The sequence below is a fragment of the Jaculus jaculus genome, chromosome 2, assembly GCF_020740685.1.
Source record: "Jaculus jaculus isolate mJacJac1 chromosome 2, mJacJac1.mat.Y.cur, whole genome shotgun sequence".
NCBI classification, from domain to species: domain Eukaryota; kingdom Metazoa; phylum Chordata; class Mammalia; order Rodentia; family Dipodidae; genus Jaculus; species Jaculus jaculus.
The window spans coordinates 54,409,971-54,434,818 of record NC_059103.1 but is presented as its reverse complement, the minus strand read 5'-3'; the positions used below and the strand labels follow the sequence as shown (position 1 = coordinate 54,434,818).

General features: G+C 39.0%; 1 protein-coding gene across 5 annotated transcripts in view; it reads right to left on the bottom strand.

Moving 5' to 3' along the window:
* Fancc (FA complementation group C) overlaps nt 1–24,848 on the bottom strand; it is a 264,880-nt gene that overhangs the window by 165,543 nt on the left and 74,489 nt on the right. For all 5 annotated transcript variants that reach the window (XM_045143857.1, XM_045143854.1, XM_004656859.2 and 2 more), the window contains exons 2-4: nt 19,569–19,735; nt 16,946–17,030; nt 11,127–11,221 (exon numbers count right to left, since the gene is read on the bottom strand). In XM_045143857.1, the coding sequence (XP_044999792.1) occupies nt 11,127–11,221; nt 16,946–17,030; nt 19,569–19,733 (345 nt within the window). In that variant the 5' untranslated portion in view covers nt 19,734–19,735. The remainder of the gene's footprint in view (nt 1–11,126; nt 11,222–16,945; nt 17,031–19,568; nt 19,736–24,848) is intronic.

Below are 24,848 nucleotides of genomic sequence, written 5' to 3'. Positions count from 1 at the left end.
CAGTGTGAAGCAGGTTTATTGGATTTCCTGCATGTAGGCCCAATGGAGCCATCTAGATGAACCATTGGTTGCAGTGGAGACCCAGTGGACATGCCAAGACTATTAGATGGCTGCCAAGGAGAGCTGCTGGTATCAGATGAAGTTTTCTGGGACTTTGAATAGCAGAGTGGAGGGGCAGAATTGGAACTCCAGAGACTTGTTGCTCGTTAGAATTATTGGACTTTGAGATTTGTCACTGACTACAATTGTCAGACTTGGAGCTACAGAGTTTGATGTTTGGCCTGGTTGTTTTAAATCTTGGATTGGTTGAATATTTCTTTGCTATGCCCAATGCCATCTGTTGCAATGTGATTGTTTATTCTGTTCCACTATGAGTATATTTGTACTGTGGCTCAGTTAAAAGATCTTGGACTATGGGAATGTCTGAATATCACTGGGATTGACTAAAAACTATGGGAACTTTAAAAAAATATAATCTATCTTGTAGAAAGCCCCCTAAACTGCTAAGAACATATATATATCTCCATGTTATCTATAATATTCTGTAGGCATCTGTTAAGTCTACTGGAACCCTAGTACAGTTTAATATTTCCATTTTAAATTTTTGTTTATTTTTATTTATTTATTTGAGAGTGACAGACAGAGAGAGAAAAAGGCAGAGAGAGAGAGAGAGAGAATGGGCGTGTCAGAGCCTTCAGCCACAGCAAATGAACTCCAGATACATGCACTCCCTTGTGCATCTAGCTAAGGGAACTGGGGAATCGAGCCTCAAACTGGGGTCCTTAGGCTTCACAGGCAAGCACTTAACAGCTAAGCCATCTCTCCAGCCCAGTTCAATGTTACTTTATACATTCTGTGTGTGGACAATCTATCTATTGGTGACAATAGGGGTACTACAGTAACCCACTACTGCCAATATATCCTTTGATACCCAGCATTGTTTATTTTATAAAATAGGATATGCAAATATTTGATTTATACATATACATACAATAATGCATACATATCTGTATGCGTGTATGCATACACACAAAAAACAGTTACATCTAAATAGATTTTTCCCATTATCAAAGCATAGTGACCTCATTTCTCTGTTCTGACTGATTTTGGTTTAAAGTCTGCTTTGTTGGATATAACTACTCATTCTTGCACTTAAATTGCATTTTTGGCATATTATTTTTCTGCCCTTTCACTTTCGGCCCTGTATGCCATTCCCCATATGCATGATGTTGTGGGAAGCCTTTTCCCTGGGGAGATGCAAACAGATACCTATTCACCCTGGAGAGGGCTCAAATGACAGACCAAAGTACAACTACACCATAAACAGCTGTGGTGAACCACTGAATTTACTGAGCTTACTTACAGAGCAGGGTGAGGGGATGCTTACAGGAACATTGGAGAGCCCAGAGCAGCAGCACTGTCAAGAAGTCTCAGCCCATTCTGAATGATGACCTCTCCTAGCCATTTAAGTGGAGCTCCCTATGTTGGGACTGCCCTCACATATGCACTTCCCTTAGTTGCAGGTTACTTACTTACAGAGCATGAAGCACACTTTCCCCTTTGAAATTCCATTCTCTATCATATTACCTCCCCATCTCAATCATGCTACTTACACATATACAATACCAACCTATTAAGTACCCTCCTGCCTTCCTTTCTCTTCCACTTATATCTCCTTTTTACCTTACTGCCATCTGCTAGAAAATATTTTCCTTCTCACACAAAAGCCCAATCATCTGTAGCTAGGATCCATATATGAGGGAGAACATGTGGCACTTGGCTTTCTGGGCCTGGGTTACCTCACTTAGTATCTAATAAAGAGATCCATCCATTTTTCTGCAAATTTCAAAACTTCATTTTTATTTACTGCTGAGTAGAACTCCATTGTATAAATGTGCCACATCTTCATTATCCACTCATCAGTTGACGGACATATAGGCTGGTTCCATTTCCCAGTTATTATAAATTGACCAGCAATAAACATGGGTGAGCACAAACATCGAAGGAAATGAGATGATTCCTTCGGATATATCCTAGGAATGCTATAGCTGGGTCCTATGGTAGATCAATCTTTAGCTGTTTTAGGAACCTCCACACTGATTTCCACAATGGCTGGACCAGATTGCATTCCCACCAGCAGTGTAGGAGGGTTCCTCTTTTTCCACATCACCGCCAACATTTATGATCATTTGTTTTCATGATGGTGGCCAATCTGACAGGAGTGAGATGGAATCTCAATGTAGTTTTAATCTGCATTTCCATGATGACTAGTGATGTAGAACATATTTTCAGATGCTTATATGCCATTCATAATTCTTCCTTTGAGAACTCTCTATTTAGCTTCATAGCCCGTTTTTTTAGTGGCTTATTTGATTCCTTACTAGTTAACATTTTAAGCTCTTTGTACATCCTAGATATTAATTCTCTATCAGATATATAGCTGCCAAAGATTTTATCCCATTCTGTACATTGCCTCTTTGCTTTATTCACAGTACCCTGTGCAGTGCAAAATCTTTGTAATTTCATGAGGGCCCAGTGATTAATCTGTGGTTTTATTGCCTGAGCAATTGGGGTTGTATTCAGAAAGCCTTTGCCAAGACCAATATGTTGAAGGGTTTCCCCTACTTTTTCCTCTAGCAATTTCAGAGTTTCAGGTTTGATGTTAAGGTCTTTAATCCATTTGGACTTAATTCTTGTGCATGGCGAGAGAGAAGAGTCTATTTTCATCCTTCTGCAGATATATATCCAGTTTTCCCAACATCATTTGCTGAAGAGGCTGTCTCTTCTCCAATGAGTATTTTTGACATTTTTATTGAATATCAGGTGGCTATAGCTACCTGGACTTACATCTGGGTCCTCTATTCTTTTCCACTAATCTACACGTCTATTTTTGTGCCAGTACCATGCTGTTTTTGTTCCTATGGCTCTGTAGTATAGGTTAAAATCAGGTATGATGATACTACCAGCCTTATTTTTGTTGCTCAGTATTATTTTAGATATTCTAGCTTTTTTGTGATTCCAAATAAATTTTTGGATTGTTTTTTCTATTTCCATGAAGAATGCCTTTGGAATTTTGATAGGGATTGCATTAAATGTGTAGAGTGTTTTGGTAAGATTGCCATTTTCACAATATTGACTCTTCCAATCCAGGAAAAGGGATGTTTCTCCACTTTCTACTGTCTTCTGCAATTTCTCGCTTGAGTGTTTTAAAGTTTTCACTGTACAGATTCTTTACTTCCTTGGTTAGGTTCATTGCAATGTACTTTTTTTTGTGGTTTTTTTTTTTTTTGATGCAATTGTGAATGGGAGTGATTCTCTGATTTCATCCTCTGTGTTTGTTTTTAGCATATATGAAAGCTACTGATTTCTGTGTATTTATTATGTATCCTGCTACATGGCTATAGGTTTTTATCAGCTCTAACAGTTTGCTAGTAGAGTCTTTAGGGTCCTTTATGTATAGAATCATGTCATCTGAAAACAATGATAACTTGATCTCTTCCTTTCCGATTTGTATCCCTTTTATGTGTGTCTCTTGCATTATTGCTATGGCTAAGACTTCCAAAATTATATTAAATAAAAGTGGGGACAGTGGACACCCTTGTCTTGTTCCTGATTTTAGTTGAAAACCTTCCAGTTTTTCCCCATTTAGTAATAATATGTTGGCTGTAGGCTTGTCATAAATAGCTTTTATTGTATTGAGATATGTTCCTTCTATTTCCAGTCTCTGTAGGACTTTTATCATGAAGGGATGTTGGGTTTTGTCAAATGCTTTCTCTGTGTCTAATGAGATGATCATGTGATTTTTGTCCTTCAGTCCATTTATATAAGGTATTACATTTATAGATTTGCATATGTTGAACCATCCCTGCATTTCTGGGATAAAGCCTACTCGACAGGGTGAATGATCTTTTTGATATATTCTTGTATTCTGTTTGCCAATATTTTGTTGAGAAGTTTTGCATCTCTGTTCATGAGGGAGATTGGTCTGTAATTTTCTTTCTTTGTTCTATCTTTGCCTGGTTTTGGTATCAGGATGATGCTGGCCTCATAGAAGGAATTTGGTAGAATTCCTTCTTTTCTATTTCCTGGAAAAGCTTAAGAAGCAATGGTGTTAGCTCTTCCCTGAAGGTCAGGTAAAATTCAGCAGTGAATCCATCTGGGCCTGGGCTTTTTTTAGTTGGGAGATTATTGATAACTGTTTGGATCTCCATGTTTGGTATAGGTCACTTAATTGATTAATCTCTTTTGATTTAATTTAGGCAGGTCATATAAATCAAGGAAATCATCCGTTTCTTTCAGATTTTCATACTTTGTGGAGTATATGCTTTTATAGTATGTCCCTATGATTTTTTTAATTTCTTGGGAATCTGTTGCCATGTTACCTTTTTCATCTCTGATTTTATTAATTTCTGTCTCTTCTCTCTTTCTTTTGGTCAGATTTGCTAAGGGTTTATCAATCTTGTTTATCCTTTCAAAGAAACAACTCTTTTGTTTCATTAATTCTTTGGACTGTTTTTTTTGTTTCTATTTCATTAGTTTTTGCCCTAATCTTTATTATTTCTTCCCGTCTACTGATTTTTGGTTTGCCTTGTTCTTCTTTTTCCAAGGCTTTAAGGTGAAGCATTAGGTCGTTTACTTGCAACCGTTCTAATTTCTTAATATAGGCACTTAAGGCTATAAATTTACCTCTTTAGAACTGTCTTCACTGTGTCCCAGAGATTTTGGTATGTTGTGTTCTCATTATCATTTGACTCTATACATTTTTTGATTTCCTTCTTGATTTCTTCATTGACCCAGTCATCATTTAGTAGGGTTTTCTTTATTTTCCATGATTCTGTGTATGCTCTACAGCCTTTCTTGCTACTGATTTATAATTAAATTCTATTGTGGTCAGATGGAATGCAAGGAATTATTTCAATTTTCCTGAATTTGTTAAGATTTGCTTTGTGTCCTAATATATGGTTTATTTTAGAGAATGTTCCATGTGCTGCTGAAAAGAATGTATATTCTGCAGCATTTGGATGAAATGTCCTGTATATATCTGTTAGGTCCATTCCTTCTATGACCTCATTTAGTACAGATGCCTCTCTGTTTATTTTTTCCCGGGATGACCTGTCAGTTGATGAGAGTGGGGTGTTGAAGTCACCCACAACCACTGTGTTTGGTGTTATCTGTGACCTAAGTTCTAATAGTGTTTGTTTGATGAATTTGGGTGGCCCCATGTTAGGTGCATATATGTTTAAGATTGTAAGGTCCTCCTGTTGGAAGGTGCCTTTAATCAATATATAGTGACCTTCCTTACGTTTCTTGATTAATTGTGGACTGAAGTCTACCTTGTCAGATATTAGGATAGGAAACCCTGCTTGCTTTCTAGGTCCATTTGCTTGAAACACCGTTTTCCAACCTTTCACCCTAAGATAATGTCTATCCTTTGCTGAAAGGTGAGTTTCTTGGAGACAACAAATTGTAGGATCCTGCTTTTTATCCCAGTCTGCAAACCTATGTCTTTTGGTTGGGGCATTGAGGCTGCTGATATTAAGAGATATTATTGATAGGTGTGGACTTATGTTTGCCTTTTTTTTTTTTTGTGGTTCTGGTTCCACCTTTGCTTACTTGTGTTAACTAGTATTGAGTATTGCTTATTTTTTCCAGGTTCCTTATATATGTGCTTTTCCTTTCCTTCAGCATGAAGGATTCTATCAGGTATTTTCTGTAGAGCTGGTTTTGTCTTCAAATATTCTTTTAACCTGCTTTTGTCATGGAATGTTCTTATTTCCCAGCCTATTTGAATGGATATCTTTGCAGGATAAAGTAACCTTGGTTGACAGTTGTTATCTTTCAGAGCATGGAATACATCACTCCAAGCTCTTCTGGCTTTTAAAGTTTGTGTTGAATAATCTGCTTAATCCTGATGGGCTTACCTGTGTAGGCAACTTGATTTTTATCTCTAACTGCTTTCAATATTTTTTCCTTGGTTTGTGTGTTTGGTAGTTTGATTATAATATGAGGAGGAGAGGTTCTTTCCAGGTTTTGTCGGGCTGGGGTTCTAAAGACTTCCTGTATCTGCATTGGCACCTCTTTCCCAATTTCGGGGAAGTTTTCTTCTATGATTTTGTTGAAGATGCCTAGTATGCCTTTGGAGTGGAATTCTTCTCCTTCTACTATGCCCTGAGTTCTTATATTTGATCTTTTCATAGTGTCCCAAATATCTTGAAATTCCCACTCATACTTTTCTATAAGTTTGTCTTTCTCTTTGTTGGCCTGTATTAGATCTGCCACCTGGTCTTCTAGCTTATTCTGTCCTCTCCTTCATCCATTCTACTGGTGAGATTTTCTACAGAGTTTTTTATTTCATTAACTGTGTTCTTCATTGCTAGTGATTCTGACTGGTTTTTATTTATTATTTCTATTTCCTTATTTATGTCTTGTGTTGCCTTCATTTCAGTAAATTGGTGTCCTGGATCTTCTTTGATTTCCTCGCTGATTCATTTGATTTCCTCTTTGATTTCTTCTTTGATTCCTTTGATTTGTTCTTTGACTTCTTTAAACATATTTACAATCATTCTTTTGAAATCTTTCTTAGGAATTTTTTCTAACTCATTCTCACTGGACGTCATTTCTGATTAAATAATACTTTTAGGTGGATTTATATTGTCTTGCTTTTTAGTGTTTCTTATGTTATAATGTATATATTTTTGCATCTTGGATTAAGTTAATGCTTGGATTTTCTAGCTAGCTGCGTATTCTTAGCTGTATCAATTGATTTGATGTTATATATCTTCAGGATAGGAGCTTAAGGTGTTAGGTGTGGCTCTTAAGACTCTCAGTGTATCTACAAAGGTGTTCCTAGTGGTTGAGTTTTCCTGCTATGGGAGTATTCAAGTAGGCTGAGTGGAATAAAATGCAGGTAGATTATAAAATTTAACTAAACACTGTACACATTCAATTAAAAACAGCACTGAGTATTTATGCAAAAGTAGTTATTACAACAACCAGATCCTCTATCAATAAAGAGGTTAAGATTTCTGGTCTGTTGAGGGATCCAAGTCAGCTTGTGAGCAAGTGAGACCCTTCCCTGGTGCAATCCCAATTACCTTTTTGAATGATTTTGGTCTTAGTCAAGTTGCTGGGTGGGTCGCTGAGCTGCTGTTCTGATTTCTGGAGCTGGTCACTGGCTTTTCCTGTGGGGCAAACCGAACCTGGCAACTGTGGCCCTGCAGAATGGCACCCCCGCTGCTAGAACTGTCACTGCTGCTCCTGAAGCTGCCGCTGCTGGGTCCACTGCTGCTGCTGCCGCTGCTGCTGCTGCTTTACCTGCCTCTGCTGGATCCTCCCCTGCTGGTGCTGGATCTGTGACAGCTGCCTCTGAAGCTGCTGCTGCTGGATCTGCCGCTGCTGGTGCTGCTGCTGCTGGTGCTGGAGCCACTGATGTTGATGCTGGACTCTGCCCCTGCTTGGGTCCCGCTGTCAGCTCAAATTGGGGTGGCCAGGCTCCGGGACCACTGCTCTGCTCACTGGAGCTGGGCACAGGTGCTGGGGTGGGGTGTGAGAAACAGCTGCTCTGGTTCTCTCGCTGTTCCAGATGTCCTTCTACCTTGTGATCTGCTCCTCCGTTGCTCACTGCCACTCTCCCTTCCCATTTCTTGAGTTGCAGAGAGCTCCAGTGTGAGTGGATGCTCCCCGCACCTGGCTTTTCCTGCAGCTGGACCCGAGACTGGCTGCTTTCTGGTGCACTGCCACCACCACTTTTGCCGGCCTGTGCAGGCTCTGGATCTCTTCTACTTCTCCACTGCCGTTTCGATTTCCTACACACCTCACTTTTTAGTAAAAGTGTGTATTTTGCTGAGTTTTTTTGGTCTCCCCCCCCGCAGGCTGCTTTGGCATGGTACCTAAGCTGCCATCTTAACCGGAGGTCTCTTAACTATATTTAAATTAAATTTTAACATGGACAATTAATTTGGTCATATACTTTTAGAATAACTTGTATATGTAAATCTACTTCTTTCTACCATAAGTTTTATAAACTATAATCACAGACCAATAATTTCCAAATAAAATTTAGTATCTGGATTACAATAAAATAAACAGATAGATATTAGTGTAGCATATCCCCTATGTTCAAATGCACAGTGTGAAAAAAGATGAAATAATCTTAATAATTTTATATAATTTCATACTGAATTGATGACACTTGGGATTTGCTGGGTTAAATATCACATCTTCTTAAAATTAATTCAGCATATTTTTTGTACACACTTCTTTTTTTATAAGAAATTTTACCACTATCTAAATGATCTATATGTTATTCCACTATTCAGTAAAGCTCTTAAGAGAAATATACATGATGCAGCCTTACCGTTCTTGAAGGACTGTCATTTGTCCCTCCATCAACTTCTTGAATTCTGTAGCTGACATCACTCTACTGTCTCCTTAATGACCTCTGGGCTTTTTCTAGCTCTCTCTCCTACTTTCTGGGTTGCCTCAGCTCATCCGAGGTTTCACTCCTGCATTACTAGTCACTGCTCACTGTTGAACCTTTGCCAGTGAGTCAGCTTGTTCTCCTACAGCACACTTTGTCATGTCCTCTCTGTGCATTTCTTACCAGTCCCTAAACAGACTGGCACTCAGTCTACTATTAAACCTTCTGGAAATCTTCCTTATTTAGTAAACCTGGCTCATTCTCCATGTCCTCTGGGCCCTCCTGATTGCTGTGGGAGCTTCCAAACTACTACTTTCTTCCTCCAAATCAACTTCCCTTCACTGTCAGTTACCAAACTCACGCCTAGTACTGCAGTCAGGTTCGCATTGCTGGTAGAAATCACCCAACCCAAGAGCAGCTTGTGGGGAGAAAAGAGGTTTATTTTGGCTTACAGGCTCAAGGGGAAGCTCTATGACGACAGGGAAAATTAATGGCATGAGCAGAGGGATGATATCACCTCCTGGCCAACATAGCAACAGGAGAGTGTGCCAAACACTGGCATGGGAAACTGGCTATAATACCCATAAGCCTGCCCCCAACAATACACTGCCTGCAGGAGGCATTAAATCTCCTAGCATTCAGAACACCTAAGTTTATGGGGGACACCTGAATCAAACCACCATACCTACCATACTTTCATGTTTATATACTTTGGTGGTTCCTCACAGCTTTCAGTGTTTTACAGTCACATATTTGCATCTCTCCAGCTTCATGCTCACCATAAGCCCAAGAACACCAGGTTTTGGCAGCTTTCTGCATGCATGTTTTCTCACCCCACATGCTCTGCACACTCTCTTTGGGCTGACACCTCTAGCCACACCTTGTGGCCCTCGTTCCTCCAGAAATATCTCCAATCCCTCAAGTCTGATCAAGTCTCTGCCTCTGGGCCGCTACCAGCACCCCGACATGTAGTTCTACCAACCACTGCTCTGGAGTGATCTTGGGACCAGTCTGTCAGGTCCCTGTGGTAGGTACTAAGTGTTTTAAGTGTTTAAGTGTTTGCACTGCAATTAATTTAAGTGCCTCTTAATAAGTGAACAGGTATTAAACCAGGGAAAGCTACAAAACAATAAAATATGGGCTGGAAATGTTTTATTTATTTATTTTTGGTTTTGCAAGGTAGAATTCCCTCTAGCCCAGGCTGACCTAGATTTAGTCTCAGGATGGCCTTGAACACATAGCAATCCTCCTACCTCTGCCTCCCAAGTGCTGGAATTAAAGGTTTATGCCACCACACCCAGTTTAGAAAATATTTTTTTTGTACTTTATTTATTTACTTACTTGAGAGAGAGAGAGAATGGGCATGCCAGGGCCTCTAGCCACTGCAAACTAATTTCAGACACATGCACCACCTTGTGCGTCTGGCTTATGTGGGTCCTGGGGAATCAAACCTTGATCTTTATGCTTGGATAAGTGCCTTAACCACTAAGCCATCTCTCTAGCCCAGAAATTTTTAATAAGATAATAGAATCATGAGCTAAATGAAGAAAATAAATCTCACTTCTTAAAAATAATTTCATAGACTATTTCAGTGAGCTATCCAAACTTACATGCTAAATAGCCCTACAAATATCAAGTGATCAATAAAATGTAACAATTAAAAACTTAGAATAAATATTCCATTAAAGATGACATGTTATTTTATTTCTGTATCTTTATTTTAAATATTTTTTCTCTAATTCTACCCATAAGTTTCTTTCTTCATCTTTTTATATGTATTTCCCCTCTAAATAAATTTGCATTCATTCCTTCCCTTAGGATGAGGATCCTTTTAACTTCTAGTGTACCTTCTACTCTTATTTCAGTATACCAGAAAAATACAAATACTGTGTTGTCATCTCTGTTACCAATTTTGTCTACAATGAAGGACTCGTAAAAAGGAGTGAATGTAATGATATCACCAGGCACTGATAGACAAAACCATATGCACAAATCTGCTTGGGTGATTTCCTAATATGGAGCAGCTAATCTGAACCACATGCACATGGAGTGGAGTCTGACAGCATCAGCTAGTCTGCGGGTTGACAGCAAAACAGTGGGAGTAAGAGAAAAAAGCAGCCCAAGCACGGGTGGTGGGCCAGCACAGACAGCCTTATGGTGTTCTCCAGTGGGGACCTGCCCTTCCAGGGGAAGGCAACACAGAGGGGCAATACAGGAAGCTTTCTGGACAGGTGCCACAAATGGTAACCAAGTGGCACCAGGTACTTTGTCTGGAGCATATTGTCCCAGGTCTCGACTTTGGGACACAAGGTTTAGACTTGCTACAGAAGAGATTCTGAGGGATAAAGCAAGACTTGGATAAGAATTATAAAGAAACAGTTTCTTTGAGGACAGAATAGCTGGAAGGAAAATGGAGTACAGTCCTAGCTATCTAAAAGGGTTTTCAAAACCATTCAACACCAGGTTTTTCAATACTGGGACATTCATCTTAAGGACCAGCATTGTCTGGAATACATAATCATGCAAACTAAAATCTCTTGAACATCTTCACACTCAGCAAGATAATGTAACAGTGAAAGGTATGTTTTAGAACGTTTCTACAATATCACAGAATTGAACCAAAAATGGCAAAAGAGGAGATGGGGGGAAGCAACCCTTAAATAGCCAATTTAATTCAAAACAGTGCACACTTAAGATTTTCTCTTACCCGGACCCAGAAGTTACGTTCTGACTCTCCAGAGTTCTGTGGTTCTTTCTTAATCAGGCAACATAAGCACCACATTAGAAATTTTTGGCTTTCATCTACAGAGAATGAGGCTAAAATTAGTAGGTTTTATCAAATAGGAAAAAAAAAAAAGAATCTACATTAAAAACTTTTAAAACTTTACGCTTAGGAGAATCTCAAAGAACTAAGTTCACAGACCAAGCATGCAGGAAACTTAACTCTGTGGGCTTTCTTCTTTTACTTGTGGGTTTGGGATCATTCATGTTTAGCAATTCTGTGGCAATTCCCTTTCTGTAACAGAAGCAGTTCTTAAAGCCAAAGAAGAATGATGGAAAGAACCAAACGAACTGGGCTCTTCTCGAGATGTTTTTTATTTCACATTTCAAACCATTAGTAATTTCAATCTTTTTAAAGCCACATAACTGCTATCTTTCTTTCTCTGTTTATGATGACTGAGTCCTTTCCAGCTATAAATGTTATGGCACAATTAGGAAACAAAAATGAGACATGAAATCAGAAGCTATTAACATAGTAACCACAGTAAAGCAATGCATATTTTACAGTGAGGCTGTGAAGGAGAGAGTAACACACTCAGCATCTGGCATACTTTTCCACAGACCTACCTGAGGCCCTCCACCTTCCACAATATGATCTAATAAACAGTGCTTCTAAAAGCTTAACAAAGATCTAAGCACACAACAAACAAGAGAATGCCACATCTATGTCTTCATCCACAAAGCAAGGGATACTATCAGTAAATTCTTATGCCTATTCCTCCTCTTCTCCCAGCCACAATCATAAGCTTACCCTTCCTCATAGCTACTATCTCTAAAAAGTCGGGGGTTATTCTGAGGGATTTTCTTTGTTCCCCTAGCTTTTACAGCTCAAAGCTTTGTGAGACAATTTGGGGGCTAAGGAGATGGCTCAGTGGATAAACTACTTAAGTAAGGCATGCTCTGAAATTTAAGTCAGTTGAATTCATGTAAAGCCAAATGCTGCAGTTTGAATATATGAAGGCTGTGAATTTTAGAGATGATACTGTTTTCAGCTAAATTGTGGGGGAAAATGCTACAGAGAATAGATCATTAATAGTGAGGAAGAGAAGGTTTGGCTGTCAGGCTTCATCTGTAGATAGACTGAGAATCAAAGATCCAGAAAGCAGAATGTGAAGGCAGAATATGTATGTAGAGGGCCTCACCAAATAAGATATTCTCTCCCTTTATACCATTACCTTTCTTCTCTCTTCTCTTCTCTTCTCTTCTCTTCTCTTCTCTTCTCTTCTCTTCTCTTCTCTTCTCTTCTCTTATCTTATCTTATCTTATCTTATCTTTATTGTGTCTTCATTTCCAAGCCATCTCTTTTCCACCATGGCCCTTATTTCTGATTCTAGGTTCAACTCACACTGTGGGCGACTGAATGACTTTTTGCCATGAAGGAAACTGTTTACTTGTCCTGTTGCTTTGGGGTTTTGTTATTGTTAGGTTGGTTTGAGAATCTAGTTTTTTGTTTTGTTTTGTTTTGTTTTGCTTTTGTTTCCTTTGTTTTGTTTTGGTGCTAGTGCTGTTGGAGACAAATCACACTCTTGCTCCTGCTACCTTAGCCTTTATTATTATTTTTTATTTATTTGCAAGCAGAGAGAGATAGAGAGAGACAGACAGAAAAAATGTGCATGCTACAGCCTCCAGCTGCTGCAAATGAACTCCAAACATATGCGTCACTTTGTGCACCTGGCTTTATGTGGGTACTGGGAAATTGAACTTGGTCATTAGGCTTTGCAGGCAAGTGCCTTAACCTCTGAGCTCTCTCTCCAGCCTGGCCTTTACTATTTTTAATATGCAATTTTGATATTGAAAATGTTTTTTTAATCTTTCCAGGAGAAGTACACAACACTGAAACAAGTGATCCTGGCATGTTCTTGATTGCTTATGGAGGTTTTGGCCATTAGTTGCCTCTATTAGGTCAGAAGCAAAGATGAACTTTTAAATTTTATGAGCAGTTCAAAGATAACACAAATGCTGAAACAGAGAGGGACAGAGAATCCATGTCTACCTGTGTAATTCAGATAAAGCACTAAGATAGAAGCTCTAGACAGATCAGAGTTGAAGGCCACAAGTATAAATTAGCCCAACCTCTGTCTCAGTGGCTTGTCTTAGAGAATGCTGTCACACTATTTTCACCATCAGTCAGCCCCAGTTCAGGTTCTCCTCTAAAACCTTCCTTATGCAGAATACCACAACAGAAAACTTTATCTCAAGTCAGACTGATATATTTTCTCTCAGACAGAAAAATATAGGATAGGGGCAGATACTCTTTCCCTAAGGCTTTGCATATGAAAACTACTAACATGTGTGTATGAGTGTGTCTGCATGTATGAAGCACGATCTAACAGACAAAGAACACTACAAGATAGAAGTCAATAAACTAGTAAGTTTTGTGCTCTGGTCAAGTACATATGTACTGTAATCCATAATTACCTATGATCTAAAACTATCATTGAGAGCTCAGTTAGGCCCACTATGTACTTGCCCAGCCTCACTCTACAACACAATCTTGACCACATTTTAATATTCATGAGTTAGGGGTGCCTCTTATATTCTTGAGCTTGGGAGATGATACAGTGGACAAAGTACGCACCACTCAAGCCAGAGTACCCAAGTTCAATTCCCAGACTCAATGTAAAAAGCCAGAAACTAAGGCAGCCTACTATAATCCCAGTATGCTGAAACTGACAGTAAAATGAGAAACAGAGACAAAAACAGAAGAAATCCCCAGAAGCTCATGGCAAGCAGAGCAAAGAGAAACAACATGAGAGTGAGAATCCACAAACAGTAATCCAGCATCAAGTGACGTAGAAAGGTGGCGAATAACCTGAATGTAGTGGTCTGATCTCCACACCTGTACTGTGGCATGGATATGCGTGTACACACACACACACACACGATAAATATGTTTTTAAGTAGTTTTCTCCTAAACTGCAATAACTGGATCTGTGAAACATCCAACAATGGGTGCTGCTTTTAAAAATGTATGTCATTCAATGCTTGTCATGCCATAAAGATCAACCCAGTTCAGGATTTTTAAACTTTTAGTCATGATACATGAGCACTTGTGAAATCAGTTCTGTGTTATGAAAATCACTTACAAAACAGCATGGTGAATATGAGCTGCATATAAAAATAGTCTTTCACAAAATGCATTTGTGTGTGTATGTTTGCATATGTTAGAAGAGTTAAATGTGGCCATGGTGGGTAAACACAGTGCTTAATCACTAGTTTTGCCATTTAAAATCAAGACCTTGAAAAAGGTTGAGTGGAAGGTGGGATGAGTCAGACACATAAGTGAGATGGAGCAGGAACATACAAGGGCAGAGGTGGATTGGGTGAGGCTGAGTGTGCAGTGCACTTACCACAAGCCCAGATGCATGTCATGACTTTTACAGCAACTTCTGACAGTTAAAAGTGGTAAAAGACTATTTTTTTTCCTTTTTTTTCTTTTTTTACGAGGTAAGGTCTCACTCTAGCCTAGCCTGACCTGGAATTTACTATGGAGTCTCAGGGTGGCCTCGAACTTACGGCGATCCTCCTACCTCTGCCTCCCAAGTGCTGGGATTAAAGGCGTGCACCACCACACCCGGCTTAAAAGACAATTTTTAAAAACATCAAATTGGGGGACAGAGAGGTGGCTCAGTGATTAAGAGTGCATGCTACATGTGCATGATTTTTTGAGTGGACACAAGGCTACCTGAGTTTGATGCCCCAGCTCTCAGCACTCATGGTCACACATGTCTGCAACCCCAGTGCTGTGGGAGTGAAGACCTCTGAGAGACTCACTGGGGCTCAAGAAAACTGAAGCTCTGGATGTAGACACTGTCTCAGGAAGAAACACAGACAAGTGATAGAGGAGGACATCAGATATTGTCCTTGGTCTCTACATGCATGAGTCATAGCATATGCACACATACACATGAATACACAGTCACACACACACTCCATGCCACACATACTACCCATACACATACAAAAAAACTTTTGAAAAGCATCAAAGGGGAATATCCCTTTTATTTTTGGTTCTAATATCATGTTATGCTATTAATGTTTGACTTTAAAAAAAGATGAAAAGTAAGTATTTCAGTAGCTAATAATTTATCAATCCAAGGCAACAAACTTCAACTGGGCTCCTTCAGAGGAGCTGATTGTACCTTATGCCAGACCTGAAGATGACAAAGAGAGCTAACTCTATAGCTCAGCTCTCCAGAGGTAGACACTTGTATTCTGGGGCATCAGACAGTGGATAAGTATTATGATAAGGGAGATGATGAAAACTCTGGGGATATAAAAAAGATCCACAGGACTGGAGAGATGGCTTAGCAGTTAAGGCACTTGCCTGCAAAGCTTAAGAACCCAGGTTCAATTCTCCAGGTTCCACGTAAGCCAGATACACATGGTGGCACATGTGTGTGGAGTTTGTTGGCTGGGACTAAAGGCCCTGGCACGCCCATCCTCACTCTCTCCTTCTCTCTGTCTCTAACAAACAAATAAATTGATAAAAAATATATATTAAAAAAAGAAAGATTCACAACTCAGCCCCAGTAAGTTTACTTCAAAGAAGACCTAAGGGGGGGAAATGTAGAACAGAAGCAAAGGGAATGGAATGCAGGAGCCACGAGCCTGACAGCTGCCATTTGGCACTGCTAGTGATGGGTCTCCCTATGATGGTACACTATAGTGTGGAGGATGACAAGCAACGTAAATAAGACTAGACAGGCTGGAAAGAGGTTAGTGTCCCCAAATTCTCTCAACCTTTTTAAAACCACAATATCTCTCTTAAAGAAAATGGCCAAGCCATGGCAGGATTCAAACTCTAAACAATGAAATTACAACATGAGAAACAGTATGAGTTCATATGAAACTGTGAAACAAAGAAACTAACTTGATATTAATAGTGTACTCATTTTACACTGGATTTAAAATGAGGTGATGAAAATGATCACTGACAGATACTAGCATTTCATTCATCAGGGAGAAAATGAGCATGGTGATGCATACCTATAATCCTAGTACTTGGAAGGTGGTGGTAGGAAGATCATAAATTTAAGGTCATCCTCAGCTACATTAATGAGTTCATGGCCAGCCTGAGCCCTGTCTCAAAAACAACCATAAATAACTAAATAAATACAAGAAGCCCTATTTTCCTATAGATATGCATGTCTTGGTTGTGTGTGTATATATGTATGTGTATATTGTTTATACAAACATAGAGTACCATGAACAACAACTACCTTCTCTGAATGAATACATTTGACAAGTTGTGCCATGAAAATGAAAATGTTTGAAATTTAAGCCTCTGGACCTTATTAGACAATACAAAGATGAAATGGTCATTAGAAGTCTGGGTTTGAGGGCAGGGAAGATGTCTCAGGGGTTAAAGGTGCTTGCTTGCAAAGCCTGCCGACCCAAGTTAAATACCCACATAAAGCCAGATACAGAAAGGGCACATGTGTCGGAAGTTTGCAGCAGCAAGAGGCACTGATATGTCCACATTCTCTCCCCACCCCTCTTTCTAATAAATAGATTTTTGAAAAAAGAAAGAAATCTGTGGGGGTTTTTTGTTGTTGTTGTTGTTTTTTCAAGGTAGGGTCTCACTCTAGCCCAGGCTGACCTGGAATTCACTATGGAGTCTCAAGGTGGCCTCAAACTCATGGCAATTCTCCTACTTCTGTCTCCCAAGTGCTGGGATTAAAGGCGTGCACCACCACGCCCTGCGAAATCTGTGTTTTAAGAGGACATATCTTAGGTTCTTACCGTATGCTAACATAAAAGGATTACAACAAATTTTTGCCAAGAGTTGACCAATTGTAGGGAATCTTTCCATAATTGTATCAGAATCCTGTAAAAAAAAAAAAAAAGTGCATGTTTTAGTAGGAAAAGATACTATGTAACTCAGAAAGACTGAATTAACAGTAGATAAAAGAGCCTGAATACTTCTTCAGTAGATTTTAGAAAAATGGCCAAAAAAAAAAAAAAATCTTTAAGTAAGAATTTCAAAGTTTAACTAGCAACCAACCACCCTACTTCATTCTTAAGTCAAAACTAAATAGGACATAATTAGATCATTTCAATTTTCTCACAAAATTGATTGCATTTTGCTCAAAATGTCAGGAAAGGTTACTTCATTTAAATATAATATGGATTGTGTAAGGGTTAAAAAAAAATAAAAGAAAACACTGATGACCAATAGCTAAATAATCCTACCTCGGCATACTGGTATTTTTTTCTAGTGTAAATAGGACAATTCCTTACTCAGCTCCAGTAAAGCTATTTCAAAGAACATTTAAAAAGACAAGAACTCTGGAACTTGTAAAAAGAAAGAAAAGCGGCCAAAGCATAAAGATATGTATCTCCGTTTATTACTATTTTGGTTGTTATATGCTAAATGACATCATACTTAATCTGCAACAACCTAACCTCTGAGATAACAAAAAAGATCAACCAAATAGAAAACAGCTTAAGATAGAAAAATATACATTCTGGCTTACAACCGGCTCTTTTCCCACTTCTTTACCTTTCATGAGAGTTCAGAAATGAGACAAAATTGAGATAATGTACAGGTATGCTGAAGAGAAACATTCCCTGATGTTGTAGCAATGAACCCTTCACATCTGTCTCAGCATCAAGGCTGGGCCTAGACTTTCTGGGACCACATTAAGGTCAAGTTATCTAATCTTACTACCAAAAAAAAAAAAAAAAAGTTTCAAACTTGGCATTGTCTGTTCACACAGCCTTTCCTTCCGATTTCTAAAGACATGAACTCATATTATCAACAAAATGAGAAGCATTATACCAGAGCACCTATATTAAGTGACAATTAGGCTTTTAATTTTGAATTTTAAAAGTAAATATCAAACAATAATATATTCATAATATGAAAACATACTCTCATAAAAAATACTTACTCTATCAATCTTTACTATATTATTTAACATTAATTTGGAGTTAACTTTCCTTCCTTCAATGTTTCATGGTATCAAATTCTTAGTAAAGTATAGATTATATTACAACATTAAAATATAGTCTTGTTATTTTGGTTTATTTAATAGTTAAACATATATTTATTATCATACACTTTTTAAATTAAAATGCTCTGAAAAGTTTAATATATTGATCACAGGAAAGTGAGTAAATGTTAATCTGTTCACATGTTACTATTTTAAAACATACCAATAAAATGGTATAAAAATACAAAAGAAATAAGAAATATATTTCACTTAAAGTAAATAATATTACACCACTAGGAAGCACATGAAATTACACAAAATATGTTACATAAGTGAAATATTCAAAATCTGAATATTTTCAGAAAATATCTCAAAATACTTATGCGACAGATTTTAGTACCTTATCTAAGATATCAACTTTAGAACAGATCTTATTGCACTTAAGCAATCCAGTCGGAAAACAAAGGAAAGGGTAAGTCATTTTAGCAATCTGGAAAATTTGAGAGAAACAAAGACCTTGAGGTGCGGCAGAATTCCACTTATTACTTGACAGAAAGAATCCATGTCTTGTTTATGTAAAAATAAAAATAAGATGGGGGGATGACTTAGCAGTGGCAATCCACGTCTTGTTTATGTAAAAATAAAAATAAGATGGGGGGATGACTTAGCAGTGGCTTTCAAAGCCTGCCATCAAAGGTTCAATTTCCCAGACAGGCACTTCAAGCAAAAAGTGGTGCAAGCATCTACTGTTCCATTTGCAGTAGTAACGGACCTAGCCATCATGAGCATGTGGGCATGCACACACATACACACACACAAATAAAATAACTTTCTTGGGTTAAGAGTATAGTTTAGAGCCAAGCATGGTGGTGCACGCCTTTAATCCCAGCACTTGGGATTAAAGGAGAGGCAGGAGGATTGCCGTGAGTTCAAGGCCACCCTGAGACTACATAGTGAATTCCAGGTCAGGCTGGGCCAGAGTGACACCCTACCTCAAAAAAACAAAAAATAAAGAGTATAGTTTAGTGATAGAAGACTCATGTAAGGGCCCAGTCCTACATAAAGAAGAAAGAAGAGGACAGGAGAGGATACAAGAGGAAAAAGGCAGGGAGGAGAGAGGTAGGGTAGAAGAAAAAGGAAGGGGAGGAGACAGAGATGAAGTGGGAGGGAGGCAGGCATAAACAATCTGGTCCCAGAAGTCTCAGTAACAACATAGCTGGCTAAGAGGAAAAGGCAATAGCATAATAAATTGGAGGGTAGGAAACCAGCTCTTGCTTACTGCCTGCAGAAAGTTACCTGCAGATAATCTGGTCTTCCAAATTCAGTTAGATTAATAATCAAGTCCCTAACTGGGTAGTGTTTTAGCCTGGTGAAATCTTATGGAGTCTCAGATAAACAAAATGCTTCCACTATTTCTATCTACTACTTACCATTTCTTTCAAGGCTTCATACAACTGCCTCAGGAACTCCTGGAATTGGGACAAATGAAGGCAGGTGTCCTGCTGGGTTTCCAAAGTGGAGGCCTGCTCCCATACAGAAAGCTTCTGCAGCCAAAACTGACAGTCAGAGGCAAAACCTGGAGAATTCTGAGCCATCTCTGGAAAAGGCAAAAGGTGGTATGGCTTTACAGAGGCCTACCAAGCAGTGCAGGAAATGGTGAGCACATAACAAATCTTAAGAAAGGACAAAAATGAAACAATTTGGATAGGACTTTTATCAGTAGAGTCCTCTATGACCTACTGTGGACAAAATGGGATTACAAGGGATGAAAGTATCTCATTTGGATGCTGGAGTCATCTTTGAAATCATTTTTAAATGTGTCACCCAGCTGTAGCTCTGATTTTTACCATTTGAACTTTTTATCATGAACAGTATCATTACACTCAAAGTCATTATACTTCCACAGGCACATGCTAATTATGTATAAAAAGCACAGCTGATAATACTTTATATCTTCTTTTTAAGATTGAGCTATTTTTAAATGTCTTCAATGTGAAGTTCCTTTGAGTATTTTAATGTAATGAGAAATCAAAAACAGTCATGGATATTTAATAGTAGTCTGTGCCTAAGATGTTTTTGAAGTTCTTATGTTTTATATGCATTTCTGGTTTCTCATTTAAGTGTGAAAAAAAACTCTGTATGCATTACTGTCTAAAGAATTTTCTTCCCAGTTTCTCTCCATTTCTTAGAAAAATTTAAAGTAATTCATTCCTCATGTATTAAACTTAATTAAAGACTGCTTTACATATAAGATCTCAATTCATCCACAAGAGCCCTTATTTTAGTAAAATGTAATAAGTTCCAATTACTAAGATGGTATACTTGTTTTAAGACTGAAAGTAAAATTTTCTAAACGGAACTTCATGCCCCTTTGTGACAGTTAACTTCTAGTGTCAACTTGATCTGATCAGGAACCAGGTAATGCTCTATGAGAGCATTTCCAGGAAGGATTAACTAAGGAAGGAAGACTCTCCCCAAAGTGAGCAGCTCTCTGGTGGCAGCTTATATAGAGGTTCCCCTGCCTGGCTGCACTAGCTTCTCACTGGTGAGTACATCTACCCTGTTGCTGCCAGCATTCACAGCCACTGGAACCCAGCTTCTCTGGTTTTCCACTATGGACTGAACGCCAATGGCTCTCCAGGAATTCTCGAGGCTTTCAATGCCAGATTGGGACTGCTGAGGCACCTAGCCTCTTAGGCTGGGCAACCACTGGGTTCTCAGACTCTCTGACCTACAGACAGCCATTGTTGGACTGCCCATCCTATATTGTGTAAGCCAATGCAATAATCCCCTTTATACTATTATACTCATTCTATTAGTTTGGTTTACATTTGTCTCAGCATCAAAGCTGGGCCTTTAGATACCAGGGGCCCTACTTCCAGTCCAGTACCTGGTGCTCCACTATCATCACCCTTTGGAGGCAAGGTGGCAGAGAAGGAGGATCCCTCTCAATAGGTACAGGCTTTCAGACTCCTATGCATCACTGGGGCATGGATGGCACTCAGAGATCTCATTTCAAGAGACTGCACTATAAGTGGTAAATCAACTTAGTTTAAACCTTCAGCAGCAAGAGCTAACCAATAAAATGCTACTGAAATAACAAAACATCAAAGAAAGATGTCAAAAATGTCCTTCCTACTAAACAAGAAAGTAGAAGAAATTCATGAAGACTTCTGTAATGCAAAAAAGTAGAAACTGGGAAGGTAAATATTTAAAAATGATATTTAACAATTTGGTTTTGAGAAGAACTGGGCCAAAATGAAAACAAAATGCTTAATGCAGTAATATATGCATAATGGAAAAATGGCACTTAGTAGCAAAAATCTGCGTTTTCAGACATGACTCCTCCCTTCCTCTCATTGTCCTTATTCAAGCCATCAACAAAACCTATAAATTCTATCCACAGAATAAACTTGTGCTCTGGACTGCTTCACTTCCTTCCAGCTCCCTGAGGGAATGTCACCACTATCCTCCATCAGGCCCCACCTGCCCCTCTCCAACTAGGCTCTACATATACAAAAATAACTTTGGGGGGCTGGAGAGATGGCTTAGCTGTTAAGCACTTGCCTGTGAAGCCTAAGGATCCCAGTTCGAGGCTCGATTCCTCAGTACCATGTAAGCCAGATGCACAAAGTATCGCATGCATCTGGAGTTAGTTTCCAGGTGGCTGGAGGCCTGATGCTCCCATTATCTCTCTCTGCCTCTTTCTCTCTCTCTTTTTCTCTGTCACTCTCAAATAAATAATAATAGCAAATAAAAATAAACAACTTTTGGGGACTGGAAAGATGGTGACTCAGTAGTTAATGTGAGCTTCCTGTATGAGGGCCTGAGGCAGCCAGAAACCTCCAACACCCCATGAAAAGCTGGGCATGGCCATGCATATATGTAACCCCAGTCCTGTGGGGAGAAGAGACAGCAAAGGGATGCCATCAGCACATACATGAGCATACACCATACACATACCACATTGTACAAACTAAGCACACAGAAAAAAGAATTCTCTGAAATGTCATACCCAGCACACACACACTTAATACCTTTCTTTCACATCTTTCTTGAAAACAAATAAATCCCTGGGCGGGGGACGGGGGTAGGAATGACAGCACCTTACTGAAGTCATTAGGCTCTGTACAGCAAAGCTTTGGGAAACCCTCAGGCTACCTCAGGTACATCATGAGGTCAGGCCAGCTCTGAAACACAACCCTTTCCTGCTTCCAGATCTTTCCCCTGATTTCTTTACTGTTCTTCACTGTGCGCCCTGCACAATGATTTGTTCACTTAGTTACTGCTTCCTCTGCAGGTACATACATTCTCTGTCTTCCTAGGATTTAGTACATGCCTGGTAAATATTCAATAAACATTAAATAAACAAAGAATAATTCCTTGTTATATTATTTGACATTTCCTATCAATGTTAGACATCAAATTCAGGGCCTTGCACAAGCCCTCTATCACTGAACTACATCTTCTGTCTTTTACGATGCTATGTTCTGGACCCTGAAGTCCAAAGTATTCTCCAATTATTGATTCCACCTACCTGGAACAGGGTGGCTGCAGTAGGCTATAGCCCACATAGACAGTTATGAAATATTACCTTCTCCAGGGCCTACTAGATCCTGGTAAAACTCTATCAGGTTAAACTAAGCCTTATTAGTTACTCCTTGGTAAGACTAGAGTACTTTGGCATTTTTCAAAATGGCTGCTCTTCTCTTCCTCCTGCCAGAATGAGAGGAAGTCAGGTAGCTTTGCTAAGTAGTTTACAGTGACTGGACCCCAAAAGTAAAAAGCACAAATGTCTTTAAATCTGCCCTTGCAACCTTCACTTTACAAGAAACCAGAGAAGGATCTCATCTTATCTCTTGACTAAAGAGTTACCTAGATCTTTTTCCATAATTAACCTAAGCCCCTCATGGGAGGGAGTTTCCCTATCTTAGAATTTAAATCTGATCCTGGCATTGTGGTTGGTTAAACTCAGCCCCAAAAACTTGGCTTCATGCCTGGCCTCTTCTTGAGCCAGCCCCTAGCCCAGACCAATCAGCCCTCACTCTGCTCACCTGAGCCTGAAGGTAGGGCCAACCACCCTTAAGTTATAAGTATACACCGGGTGGGCAGGGCCCTCCTTGCTGGCTGCTTATCTCTCCTGAACTTCCAGGTTCCTGTACTGGTAAACTTTCCCCACTACCCATGAGATGTCGACTTCTCCTGACTCCTACATAACAGGACCTCTCTGCATTTTCTTCTCTTTCCTCTCTTCTTTGGTTCTTGGACCCTTTCTTTCCCTTGTATATTCCTAAATAAAAAAGTGGTGCTTGATAAATTATACTTTCAATTTGGTTTATCCAGTTCTTTGGTTAAAAGCAGACACAAACTCAGAATTTGGGGTTCAAGGATTATGCCTAAACACCAGCACCCTATAACAAGAATGATCTTTATTTTTTCCTCTAATATTTACTGTTGAGCTCCTGAAAGTAAAAATTAAAGGAGATAGGGGATACAGCTCAAAGTACTTGCCTAGCATGCACAAACCTCCTAGTTCAATCCTAAAGCACTGCAGGAAAAAAAAAAAAAAAAAAAAAGTCACAAAAGTAAAGAGGCTTCCCCCCAGGCTAGATTCTCTTGGATATTTTAATTCTCAGATTTGTCCACACTATACATCCAGCAATTAACACTCTTTCTTCACGTCCACACTAGTTGCTATAGAGCTGTTCTAAAGTGCTATGGGACTGAAGAGATGGCTTAGTGGTTCAGATGCTTGCCTACAAAGCCAAAGGACCCAGGCTCAATTCCCCAGTACTTACATAAACCAGATGTGCAAGGTGGTGTATGTGTCTGGAGTTCTTTACAGCAGCTGAAGGCCCTGGTGCATACATTCTCTCTCTCTATCTCTCTCTCAAAATAAATAGAGTGCTGTAATTCTCTGCACCCATTTTTCTTTTTTGCAGTAATAATTTGCCCTGTGATCTTATTTTTCTTACAATTCTAAGAGTTGTTGATTTTTCAGGGTTGCCCTAAAGTGTGAAATGGCTGTATAATAAATTTCATTACACCATTTACTGAAATGTTTCAATTTAATGCCATGAACAGTAATTTACTAAAACTTAATAATCAATAAACAAGAAAAGTTTATAATAACTGCTAAGAGGCATAATGCCTGGTTGATACACCTAGGAAGACAACATGTACCACTGCACAAGGTTCAGGTCATTTATCTCCTTCTAACCAATGGCCTGGCAATAAAGCCTAATACAAAAGTTGTTATATAGCTGATCCTTGCTGAAGTGCTCTACTGCTCAGCTATTTGGCCCAGCAGATCCTAGCTATTGAAAGCATGTTGAAGAACTGTATTCTGGGAAGAACCTATGGCAGTCCTCAGTGACTGCTCTGATCTTCCACAAAGTAGGGCATGCTCAGCAACTTGCTGTCATCATGTGGAAATCATCCCCCTGCTACCCTGACATAGTCAAAATGCATGTGTGAGGGGTGGGACATTATCTGTGTTGCGTAGTATCTCATCCAGTTTTTTAAAATAACTTTTTCTTCCATTTCTCCCTCTCCTCCTACTCCATATAGAAAGTATATTAGGAGATAAAATTTCTACTTAGTCTAATTTACAGAATTTAATAAAGGGGAAGAGGAACTAACAATATCCAGAGACCTAGGACTTAAAACTAGAGGCATTAACAGGATATTGCTATGATTTTTTATTTTTA